The sequence below is a fragment of the Mauremys mutica genome, chromosome 12 (genome assembly GCF_020497125.1).
Source record: "Mauremys mutica isolate MM-2020 ecotype Southern chromosome 12, ASM2049712v1, whole genome shotgun sequence".
Lineage (NCBI taxonomy): Eukaryota > Metazoa > Chordata > Testudines > Geoemydidae > Mauremys > Mauremys mutica.
In genome coordinates this window covers 45,234,379-45,245,776 of record NC_059083.1, presented here as the reverse complement: position 1 = coordinate 45,245,776, position 11,398 = coordinate 45,234,379, and the positions used below count along the sequence as shown (strand labels likewise).

At 50.9% G+C, this 11,398-nt stretch overlaps 1 protein-coding gene across 1 annotated transcript; it reads left to right on the top strand.

The window, feature by feature from the left end:
• Nucleotides 1–708: 708 nt before the first annotated feature.
• LOC123346153 (zinc finger protein RFP-like) lies at nucleotides 709–10,970 on the top strand. The gene is made up of 8 exons (XM_044983391.1): nucleotides 709–1,381; nucleotides 2,552–2,976; nucleotides 4,864–4,959; nucleotides 6,149–6,379; nucleotides 6,692–6,714; nucleotides 7,330–7,445; nucleotides 9,356–9,415; nucleotides 10,330–10,970. The coding sequence occupies exons 2-8, from the start codon at nucleotides 2,560–2,562 to the stop codon at nucleotides 10,845–10,847; spliced, it is 1,461 nt and encodes a 486-aa protein (XP_044839326.1). The 5' UTR covers nucleotides 709–1,381; nucleotides 2,552–2,559; the 3' UTR covers nucleotides 10,848–10,970.
• Nucleotides 10,971–11,398: the final 428 nt, after the last annotated feature.

Below are 11,398 nucleotides of genomic sequence, written 5' to 3'. Positions count from 1 at the left end.
CGCAACTTGCAGCGCTGAAGGGGGTGTTTTTTCACACCCTGCTGCAGCACTGCAAATCTGCAAGTGTAGCCAAGACCTCAGAGCCCACACCCAGTAGCTAGCACCCCAAGCCCCCTCCTGCATCCCAATCCCCTGCCCCAGCCCAGAGCCTACACCAGCACCCCAAACCCCCGCTCAGAGCCTGCACTCAGGACCCCAATCCCCCTCCCACACCCAGCACCCCAATCCCCCTCATGCACCTTCTTTTGCACCCCAATCCCCAGCCCAGGGCCCGCACCTAGTACCCAAACTCCCTCCCAGAGCCTCCACCCCTCCCACACCCAAACTCCCTCCCAGAGCCTTAGGCAGGTGGGGTGGGGTGGGGGGGGAAATGGACCTATTGTGGGCATCACCAAAAATTATACAACCCTGCCTGGGGGAAAGAGGAGCTCCCCACTCCATTGAGCCCTTGGTTTCTCCCCTGAGACTGATGAGAAAGGAGCCAGTCAGCACAGAAGTTGCTGGTTATGTTTGTGTGTGACGGGGAGACCTGCCTCACTATGGACCAACCCGGCCCCTGAGCAACCACATATGGACTTTCAACCACTTCCCACATAGGTGCAATTTGGCTTATTAAACCTGAGCCAACCAGCTGTGGGAGCTGCTGGGGAGGAAGCACCTTCACCAGCTCAGAATCCAAACAGACTCTTTTTTAGTGTATTTCCCCACCAGACCAGGAGCAGGGACTGGCAGAGATTGTGGATGAGGGAGAGATGTTTGTTTCTCCGTTTCTCATCTCTTCCTCCCAAGGGGTCTGATTAGAAGCAGCGGTCACAGGTGGAGAAGTTTCTCTAGGGAACACAAACAGACCAGGAGAGGGGAAGAGCTGTGGTCAGCTGGGCCCTGAACACAGAACGTGACTGTGTTCAAAGGCAGGCTGAGCATTGTAGATCAGGCCTGAGAAAATAATCTGTTTTCAATCTCACCAGGTGCTCGATTCCTGTCCACTGTGATCACCCGACTCTGCACAGGGCTGGCCCAGTGATTGTGGGAGGGTCAGTCAGAGGTTTATTAGATAAACTTTACTGATGTATTTTCCCTGCATGTATCTTTGTCTTTATCCTCCTGTGATGGGCTGTGCATAGCCCACGCTAGGCAAGAAAGAGTTAACCCAACGCTATGGATGGTGGAAGTCGCGCCCCTCAGACCATGCTGGGTATGTACCAAGTGGTGCCTCAGTATAAAAGGGAGCAGCCCAGCTCATTCGAGGCTGACCCCCGAGGAGGGAGGACATGGTGGCGGAGGATCCTGCCCAGGAGTGGACTCGGAAGCCTAGGGAGCGACCCTCACTGAAGATCTTGGAGACCCCAATGACGTACAGACCCCGGCTTCAGGGCACACGGTAGGAAGTGGCCCAGGGAGGTGGTGTCAGTGGTATCTCCCACCCGAGGAAGGTCAGCATGTTGTGGTAGGACCCCTGCTGACTGGGGGGAGACCACACTCACCACTGACTGGGCCTTGGACTGGGACCCGGGGGAGCAGGGAGGGCTCAGGGCCCCTTATCCCGGCTGGCAGTCACCCCCCGGCCACTGGGTCATGCAGTTCTCAGCCTAGGGATAGTTGGGTAGATTGTAACAGGGGTAGCATCACAACCCTGCCCTGCCCCAAAAGGGGATGGGGTTTGCATACAGCGTGACACCTCCTTTCCCAGGCTCCTAATGCAGACAAAAAGTCTGGTCTGGTGGTTTAACTCTTCACTTGGAACACCCAGATTCAATTCCCTGCTCTGTAACAGTCTTCCTGTGTGGCTTCAGGCAGCCACTTCTCTGCTCTGCGCTGGGTGTTCTCCTCTTTAAAATGGGGTCACAGCACTTCACCACCTCGTAGCAATGTTGTGAGGCTAAACACATGGTACAGGGATGGGAGGCAGACAAGGCTCTTCAATAGTCAGAAGTGCAACTGTTTCTTTTCCACATCAAATCACGCTGGGGCTGCCACAAACTCATGATTTCAACTCGAGTCTTTCAGTACCCAGTGTGTTTCCTAAATCCCCAGCTCCTGGAATCTTGTGATGCCATGAGAATCTCAGCTCTCATTTGAATAAAATGGGAAGCTTCTTGGGCTCATGGCGTAGTAGAAAAGGTTGAGAACATGACCAGAGTGAAACTTCGTCACTCAGAAACCAAAGAAACCGTTTGTTTTCTGGCCTGAGTTCTCCAGCTAAGGTCTAAGAACCTAAATATAAAAACAAACATTTTCCTTTATCTTTTTAGATAAAGATTAAGATCTTTTCCCTGCTTCTGCAGACTCAGCATCACAGGGGGACAGGGATGCCCCAGTCAAATCCCACTGACCCGCCACACAAGCTAAAGAGCTGATTGCAGGACCAGAGCCCTAGTGGTATTTTTTTCACTAAAGCCTCCAGGGCTGAAATTCACAACGGGCTTATTCCTGCTTAACCAACAGCACTAGTCAGTTCCAGGAAGGGAAACACCCATGTGTTGCTGCAGGTGGGGCATAGTGTGAACTCAGAAAATTGAAACATACATTGTTACCCTGTTCCACTGCCCAGAGGGGGCCATGGCTGCAGAGAACCCTGTGGAAAGTCTCCAGGAGGAAGCGACATGTCCCGTCTGTCTGGAGTATTTCACAGAACCTGTCACTCTGGAGTGTGGGCACAATTTCTGCCGAGCCTGCATCAGCCAGTGCTGGGAGGGATCAGATACAGCCGCCTCCTGCCCTCAGTGCAGAGAAACTGTGCAACAGAGAAACCTCAGGCCCAACAGGCAGCTGGCAAATGTTGTAGAAATCACCAAACGGCTGAGTTCACAGGCAGCAAAGGGGGCCGGAGGGGAAGGGGTGTGTGAAAGACACCAGGAGGCTCTGAAACTGTTCTGTGAAGAGGATCAAACCCCCATCTGTGTGGTGTGTGACAGATCCTGGGCTCACCGCACTCACACGGTGGTTCCCATAGAGGAAGCTGCCCAGGAGTACAAGGTACCGAGTTACTGTCCAGTCTAATGGGTAATAACTTAGGCTTTTAATTACAGGTTACTGGCATCACAAGTTGCCCGAGACAGGTGCAACTGTGTCATTCAGCTGTGTGTAGCTTTCATTGCATGAAAGAGGCTGTACAAATTAATGATACTCCAGCCTGGCAAGAAAGGCAACAGAGCGATTTAAAAATTGTCTGATGTGGGAAAGTTTTCTCCGAGCAGCTGAATCTTTTCAAACCCAGCTCCCACCAGTGAACTCTGGGAGCCTCCTACAGAATGGAAGTTGTTAAATGACCAGTGAGGTTTGACTCACAAGAGCTGCAGGCCAGTCTATGTGGGAGTGCTGCCTTCAGGCTGGAGAAGGGGGAGTTACAAGCTGTGGCTGTTATTACTGATTGGATCACAGTGTTTATTATTGTTATTGGCATCCCAGCAGCCCCTACAGACCCCAGCTGAGATCTGACCTCGATTGTGGGGGGCCCTGCACAAAACCCAGTGAGGGACAATCCCTGCCCTGAGCCATTCGCAGTCTCATTGGACAAGAGAGACAAAGGATGGGAGGAGAAACCAAGGCAGAGTGAGGGAAGTGACTAGTCCAAAGTCACTTAGTGGGTCAATGGCAGAGCTGGGTATAAATCCTGCTTTTCCAAAGCCTCGTCCAGCGTGCTAACTACTAGGCTACGCTGCCCCCCTCAGCAGCACTGAGCAGTGATGAAGTGCGGACAGTAGGAGGAAAAGACTCCTTGATAAAGGTCCCAGGCTCAGCAGGGAGACGAGGTTTCCCACTGGATTCTGAACTCCTGTGTTTCTCCATGAGGGGTTAAACTCAGATGCTGCCGGCCTGCACTAGAGGAGATCACTGGGCTAAACACTGTGTGGACCCCAAGCACCTTGAGCCCGCACACAAAAGGGCTCCAGACAGCGCAGGTCCATGCCAAGTACCACTGGGATTTCACTGGATTGTAGCAAAACCAACCCCAGGCTGGAGCTGACCGGTGCCAGTCTGACCTGTTCTGTTGTGTACGTGGGCAAGGACCAGTCAGAGTGGTTCCTTTAGTCTCATAATGCAGCTTATGCAAATCTCTCAGAATCCACTGCTTCCGGGACCTTTGCTGGGGACGGTGGGGGAGCTACCCGGAGGCCATTGCCCTGGAAAGGGGCTAGGACAGCAGTAGGGCAAACCCCAGCTGTTCCTAACACAAACCAACACATCTAATGGGGTTTGCCCTAGGCCTTAGATCAGTGCTGTCCAACCCGTCCCATCCCCAGGGGTACAGGGCTGAAAGTCAATGGAGTTGGATTCCTTTGGGCATCCTGGCCTATATGGCTGCCCCAGAGGCTTCTGGGATTGATATAACTGTTTCTGAAATCTGCTCAAAACCAGCTTTATAAATTCTCCACCATGTGACACCAGTTTCCTGCCCATTTAAATCAATGGAGAAAGCGGACGTAATAACTCAACTCTGAATATAAAACGCTCCTAGTTTCCGTAAATAAGGTTTCATTTCCTTGGTGTCTCTGATGTTCTACATCTAGAAGAACCCACTGTTGCACACAATGTTGTTGTAACTGCGTTGGTCCCGGGATATTAGAAAGACAAGGTAGGTGAAGTAATATCTGCTCATGGCCAACTTCTGTGGGTGAACGACAAGCTTTCAAGCTTACACGGAGCTCAGGTCTAGGAAAGAGTATGTTCCCCAGAGCTAAGCTCTGCGTAAGCTGGAAGGCTTGTCTCTGTCACCAACAGGAGTTGGGTCAATGGAAGATGTTACCTTCCCCCACCTAGTCTATCTAGGAAGACTGACATATCTTGCATTTTAGGTGGAAAAACGCCCCCTACAAACAGACAGCCTCAAAATAAACCCATTAAATCATTTCTGCTTGTCAGGAAAAAATCCAGGCCCATTTGCAGACCCTGAGGGAAGAGAGAGAAAAGCTGCTGGGATTTAAAGAGGCTGTAACGAAGAGAAGCCAGGAGCATCTGGTAGGTGCCTGTTCTTCATTTGTAGAAGGTGAAGGGATGGAAGGGTTGTTTGCTGGTAAATTTCTCTGTGGCCTTGGTGAATGTGGGCTTGTGTCTGTTTCTCCATGATCATGGGATACTCTGTGTGTGTGTGTGTGTGTGTGTACACAGATGTGTGTATCACAAATGTTCTCCCCCCTGGAGAAAGACAACAGCATCTTCTGCAGCATCTAAGATGTGTTTTGATTAATGAGTTAATTACTATTCCTTGTGGCGTTCACAAAACTTCTCCCAAACTGCACTGATTATATCCCAGTCGCTCCAGCCAGAGGCCCAATGTCTAAACAGCTGTTGTTGGTGCAGTAGCATGAGCTGCAAGAGCCTGAGTGTTGGAGGCTCGCTGCTGTGTGATGTACCTTCTGAGGCCACCAGACGCAGTGTCCGAACCAATCCCTGGGGGACTGGCTGGCTGGGGGACTGGCTGCCTCAGACATGGAGACATCCCTTTAAGAGACATTGGGGCCAAATGGGAAGCTGTAAGAAAATCCTCTCCCACGTGATGAGAACGTAGAGTCCAGTGCTACGATGTGAAAGATCGCAGATTTTGAACCCCAGTCCATGGGTCCCAGAGGGTCACTACAACCCAGCAGCTCTCCACAGCCAGCAGGGGAGGGGCTAGTGGAACTCTGGCCCACCAGAGGATCTGCCTACAAAGCTCCTGATTGGAGCAGACGTTCGGATGCACGAGTTACACCAGCAGGAGTCACAGGAAGTTGTGAAAACAACTGAGTGAACTCCTGGTCTGCTGCTGGACTGGTCTCTGACTCTGGCTTGGCCTGGCCTTTGTTCCTGGCTCAGGTTTGACCTGCAGTACTGCTATCTTGACCCTTCATGTGGCTGACTGACTCCGACTCCAGTCCTGACCCCTAATGTGACTCCTGACACTGATTCTAACTCAGCCTTTGGCATGACTCCTGATCTTGACTCCATCCTCAGCCCTGGGTGAGATCCTGACTTTGACTCCAGCTCTGACTTTGGCTGTAGTTCCTGGCTTCCAACTGCAGCTCTGAGCACTAGGCCTGACGGCTCATGTCCTGGTCCCTACACTGATGTCTTCGAGATTGTAAATAAACTCTCTCTTGTAGGACTGTATGAAAGGCCTTCAGGCTTCATCCATGTTCCTGACCAGCCCTGTCCTTATTTATTCTAGAAACAGACAGAAACAAAGAGGCAGAAGATTGTGTCTGAATTTCAGCGACTGCGGCAGTTCCTGGAGGAACAAGAGCGACTCCTTCTGGCCCAGCTGGACAAGCTGGGTGAGGAGATTGTGAAGATACAGAATGAAAATGTCAGTAAACTCTCTGAGCAGATTTCCCATCTCAGTGAGCGGATCAGTGACATGGAGAAGAAGTGTCAGAAGCCAGCAAGTGAATTCCTGCAGGTGAGACTGAGTGAGAAACATCCCAGATCCCCACACAGGGAAGGGAGGGCTCCTGAATCACAAACATTGGGGTCCAGCAGTCGGAGATCTCAGTGTAACTCGGCATGTGCATTCCTGACATGTGAGTGACTATTGTTCTTTACTGAGTTACAGAGAACAGAAATATTAGAGATGGAAAAGCACCATTAGCTCACCGAATTCATGGCTCTGGGTCAGGGCAGGGGCTCTTTTGCTCGTACTTGCTAAATCCCTTCCCTAGGATCCCGTGTGTGTGTCAGATGGGACTGAGATTATTTTCTCTCTCTCCTCTAGGATGTCAGAAGCATCTTGAGCAGGTACGTGACTCTCTCTCACTCCCCCTCACGCTTCACAACCCTGGGAAAGAGCTTGGAGCTGGTTAGAGGTGCATGTCCGCAGGGCTCTACAAGCAAATGTGTGGGGAAAGGTCATATTTCCTAGAAATGTCACATCCCTGGGGGACAGGCTGCCTCAGAATTGTGGGGATGGACTATGGGCCTGTCACTGCTAGAGCACTGGTCACCATTCAGCCCAGGGCTGCAGTGGTCAAGAAACTTTCCCTCCTGATATCTGTATGGAATGAGTTGGGGAGAGGGGAGTTGGTGTCTCACTCTAGTTCCTAGCGGACAGATTTCTACAGCACTTTGCATGGGAACCTCATGTCCCTCAGAGCATGGAGGCCAAAGAGTAAATTCACCCTGGAGACTCAATTCCCCTCTTATCTCCAGAGCTGGTCTCTCCAGGCGAGAGTTGAAGAATATTAATGGGACCTTAAGTGGGAATGTTTCAAAGCCATGGGCTGTGTTGCACCTGCTCTGAGGCTGGGAGATGTAGATGAATTGTAACTCCAGGCCCAATACAGCTGCAACTCAATAGTCAGAACTTATGAGTCACTACATGAAATAAAACCATGTGACATTGTTTCTGCCTAGGTGTGAGAAGGGGACGTTCCAGCAGGCAGTGGAGATTTCTCCTGAACTGGAAGTGAGACTCAGTGGTTTCTCCCAGAAGACTATTGCTGTAATGGAGACTCTGAGGAATTTCAAAGGTACCAAGAAGGGATTTAGGAGGGGAAATTGGGATGAGCCTCTGAGACTCGGGGAGGAGAATGGGTCTGGCCAATTGGTTCATAATTAGATGATGGGTCTATTTAATTGTTGGGTGAGAATGCCACACAGTTGGGGTGCAAGACACTCAGGTTGATTAATTCAAACCTTTATTTCTATCAAAAGTATGCCTAGCAATTACAATTACTGTTAAAGTAAGAAATTACTCATAGACTTTAAGGCTAGAAGGGACCATCATGATCATCTAGTCTGACCTTCTGTTCATTGCAAGCCTCAGAACTTCGCCCACCCACTCCTGCAATTGACCCCTAACCTTTGGCTGAGTTACTGAAGTCCTCAGATCATGGTTTAACAACTTCAAGATACAGAGAATGCACCATTTATTCTAGGTTAATATCTGCTAACGAACCATGCTTCATACTGCAGAGGAAAGTGAAAACCCCCCAGCTCACTGCCAATCTGACGTGGGGAAAAATTCCTTCCCAGCCCCAAATGTGCTGGTCAGTTGGACACTGAGCATTTTGGCAAGACCCAACAGCCAGACACCTGGCAAAGAATTCTCTATAACTCAGAGCCCTCCCCATCTACTGCCTCATCACCAGCCATTGGGATATTTGCTGCTTGCCATCGCATATAGAAAGAAGTGTTGTCCAGTTCCCTTCTCCTGGGGCATAGGCAGGTCACAGGGGATTTCTCCTATGAAGATCTGACTATCCCTTACAATGTCTGACATATTATACGCATCCAAATTACATATTTATTAGTTCTTTTCCAGTCACCTTTGAGTGTTATTTAATATTCATATCTTATATAACTCATACAATTCACATGCATGAACTTTTTTATTGGTAGGACTTTGCGCTCCAAGATATTTTCATGTTATTCTCTTTTCTCATCAGTTTATTACCGCTAATTATGCGTAGCTCACTTTGACTCTTTCCTCTGCACAGGGATTTTAGGACTTTGCTTTCCACTCCTGGGCAGTAAGTTTTGGGTATCTGTTCTCCTTAAGCATATTGTGTGGTCAAAATACGTTTTTGTCCCACATAGCAACTTAGGAACACATCACTTGATATGAAGGTCACAACATTTCCCTTATGTCAAGCAAACTGCTCACCAGGCCAAAGCCAAGTCAGTCGGTATAAATGTACTGGGGTGAATCTGGCCCATGGAGCTAACCTTCCCCCTGCCTCAATGTCCACGTGGATAAAATGATTTTATTATTATGCCTATTTCTGCCTATGGAGGACGAGGGCCAGTCATGCTGCTCTCTGTAGAGATGCTGAGGGATAGCTCAGTGGTTTGAGCATTGGCCTGCTAAACCCAGAGTTGTGAGTTCAATCCTTGAGGGGGCCATTTAGGGAAGTGGGGATTGGTCCTGCTTTAAGCAGGGGGTTGGACTAGATGATCTCCTGAGGTCCCTTCCAACCCTAATATTCTGTGTAAACAGACCCAACAGCTCACAATTAGAGCCAGGATTTTGCAAACTTTCAACATCCAATTAGTGGCAAAGGGCAAAGTTACTTTGATGCCAAAGTCTTTGTATGGTCTGGATCTAGGTTACGACAAAAGGCAGCGAGTGAATGAGACAAACCAGCTGGAATCTGAAAGGTGGGAGGGGTTGATGAGGAGAAAGTAAATCTGTTTTATGGATTATGGTGTCCTGGGCAGGTTGTGAGGCAGCAAGGATGCTGGTTCCATTGCTGAGAGATACCTGAATGAAAGAGGCAGGAGAAGGTTTCAGATTGGTTTATATTAAACATGTGAGTGTGTCTCTGGGACTCTGTCTGTTTCTCTGTCATGATGAAGACTGTCTATGAGTTCAGAGTGGGGACGCTGTTATAAATATGAAAGTCTGAAATCTCGTCTCTTTTCTTCTTTCCATCGGCAGACACTCTGCCGTCTGCACTGGAGACACCAAGAGGGGAACCCATCGGAGCACACAGACAGGGTGAGGTTGGAGGTGGAGATTGTCTTTAAATTATGAGAAAATTCCGGTGAAAACATTTTCATGAGATTGTAGCTAAAGTTACCGACCAAACCGACACCGACCACGACACACACAGCCCCATAAATAAATGCATTAAACAGGGAGGAGCTCCCAGGCTGAAGTCACACAAACACTCCTGACACCAACTTTGGTGCTGCGTTCATGCCCAAACAAATGAATTGAAACAGTGGCACTGAGCATTACCCGAACAGAGCTCTCTGCCCTGAGGGCTGACACATCCCTCTGCTCTACCCCGGTGCAAGAGGTCTCCATAGCTCGTCTCCAACATCCTGCCTTTCCTCTGGCAGGGCTGGGCTCTCCCATTGGAGCTGCTCCCTGCTTCCTGGATTGGGGAGACGCTCTCCCTGTGAGGCTGTCAGCTCCTCCCTTCTCTCTGGGCTGGGGATGGGGCTCCCCCACCCAATGCCACCTCCTACTCTCTGCTCTTAAGCAGCTCTTCCCCACTGCTGCACCTTCCTCTCTGTTCCCCGGCCTGGGAATGGAGGCTGCATTAGGGGAGGGAGTTTCCTTCTGCTGCGGGGCTTATAGCTGGTACCTGCCTCCTCTGCTCCTTTCTCACTAAAACCTTCCTGACACCTTCCTGGCTGTGTCTCTGATGCTGGGAATGGAGCAGCCTCAGCAAGGGGAGCTGAAGCCCCTGCAAGGAAATGAGAAACCAATAAAGTGGCTCCTGTCAAACAGGCTGAAGAACTGCAGGAACATCTCTGCTCATACTCAGGTGCCCAGGACAGAGGCAGCTCCCTGGGATCCAGGCCTGTCCCAGCCAAAACGGTGCTGCTGGGGAGTGTGAGAAATGGTCCCAGCCTCCCCCAGGGCTGAGCTCTGCCCCTAATGCTCTGATTCTCTCTTCCCAGTGAACGTGACTCTGGATCCAGACACGGCTCATGCCATCCTCATCCTGTCTGAGGATTGGAAAAGTGTGAGATGGGCAGACACGCAGCAGCGACTGCAAGACAACCCTGAAAGATTTGACTCTGATCCCTGTGTGCTGGGCTGTGAGGGATTCACCTCGGGGAGACATTGCTGGGAGGTGGAGGTGGGGGATGGGCTATTCTGGGCAGTGGGGGTGGCCAGAGAGTCTGTGAGGAGGAAGGGAGAGATGAACTGTAGCCCTAAGGGGGGGATCTGGGCTGTGCGGCGGTGGTGGGGTCAGTTCCGGGCTCTCACCTCCCCTGTGACCCCCCTGCCCCTGAGCCGGGTCCCCAGCAGGATCCGGGTTTGTCTGGACTGTGACCGGGGGCAGGTGACATTTATCGATGCTGGTGACAGGGCCCCGATCTTCACTTTCCCGCCAGCCACATTCAATAGGGAGAGAATCCGACCCTGGCTACAGGTCTGGGGTCCAGACACCCGGCTCAGACTGTGTCCCTGAGCTGGGGTGGGTGGGAAAGATAGTACTGTAAACCCTGAGATCAGCCTGTCTGCTCTCAGACAGCGCAGTCTCTGTGACCCTGGAGATTGCTTTGGGTCTCAGCCTTTGCACTGTCAATCCATACAGAGCATTTATTGAGTGAGGTGGAGAAGCCAATCTCATCACTGCCCCAGGGACTGTGCAGCCTGTTTGCCACTGTCCTCTATGAGCCAGGAGGACTCTGGGGATCCTGGGTCAGACAGTGCCACTGAGACATGGGGAAACAGCCCACTGGGAATAGAAAAACAGGCTTCTCTAGCCACAGTCCTCCTAGCCCCTATGACCTGGAGCACTCCCATCTACCCAGCGTTCTGGCTTATCTCTATGACCTGGGAAGACTCCTGTCTACCCAACCTTTGAGCTCTCTGACCTCTGCAGGCCCTGCCCCCTCCCCTCTTGCAGCCCCAGAGATGAGAGGAGGGGTGTGAGCTGGAGCTGCAGGAGGAGCTGATTTCAGAAGGGCAGCCGTGTTAGTCTGTATCAGCAAAAACAATGAGGAGTCCTTGTGGCAC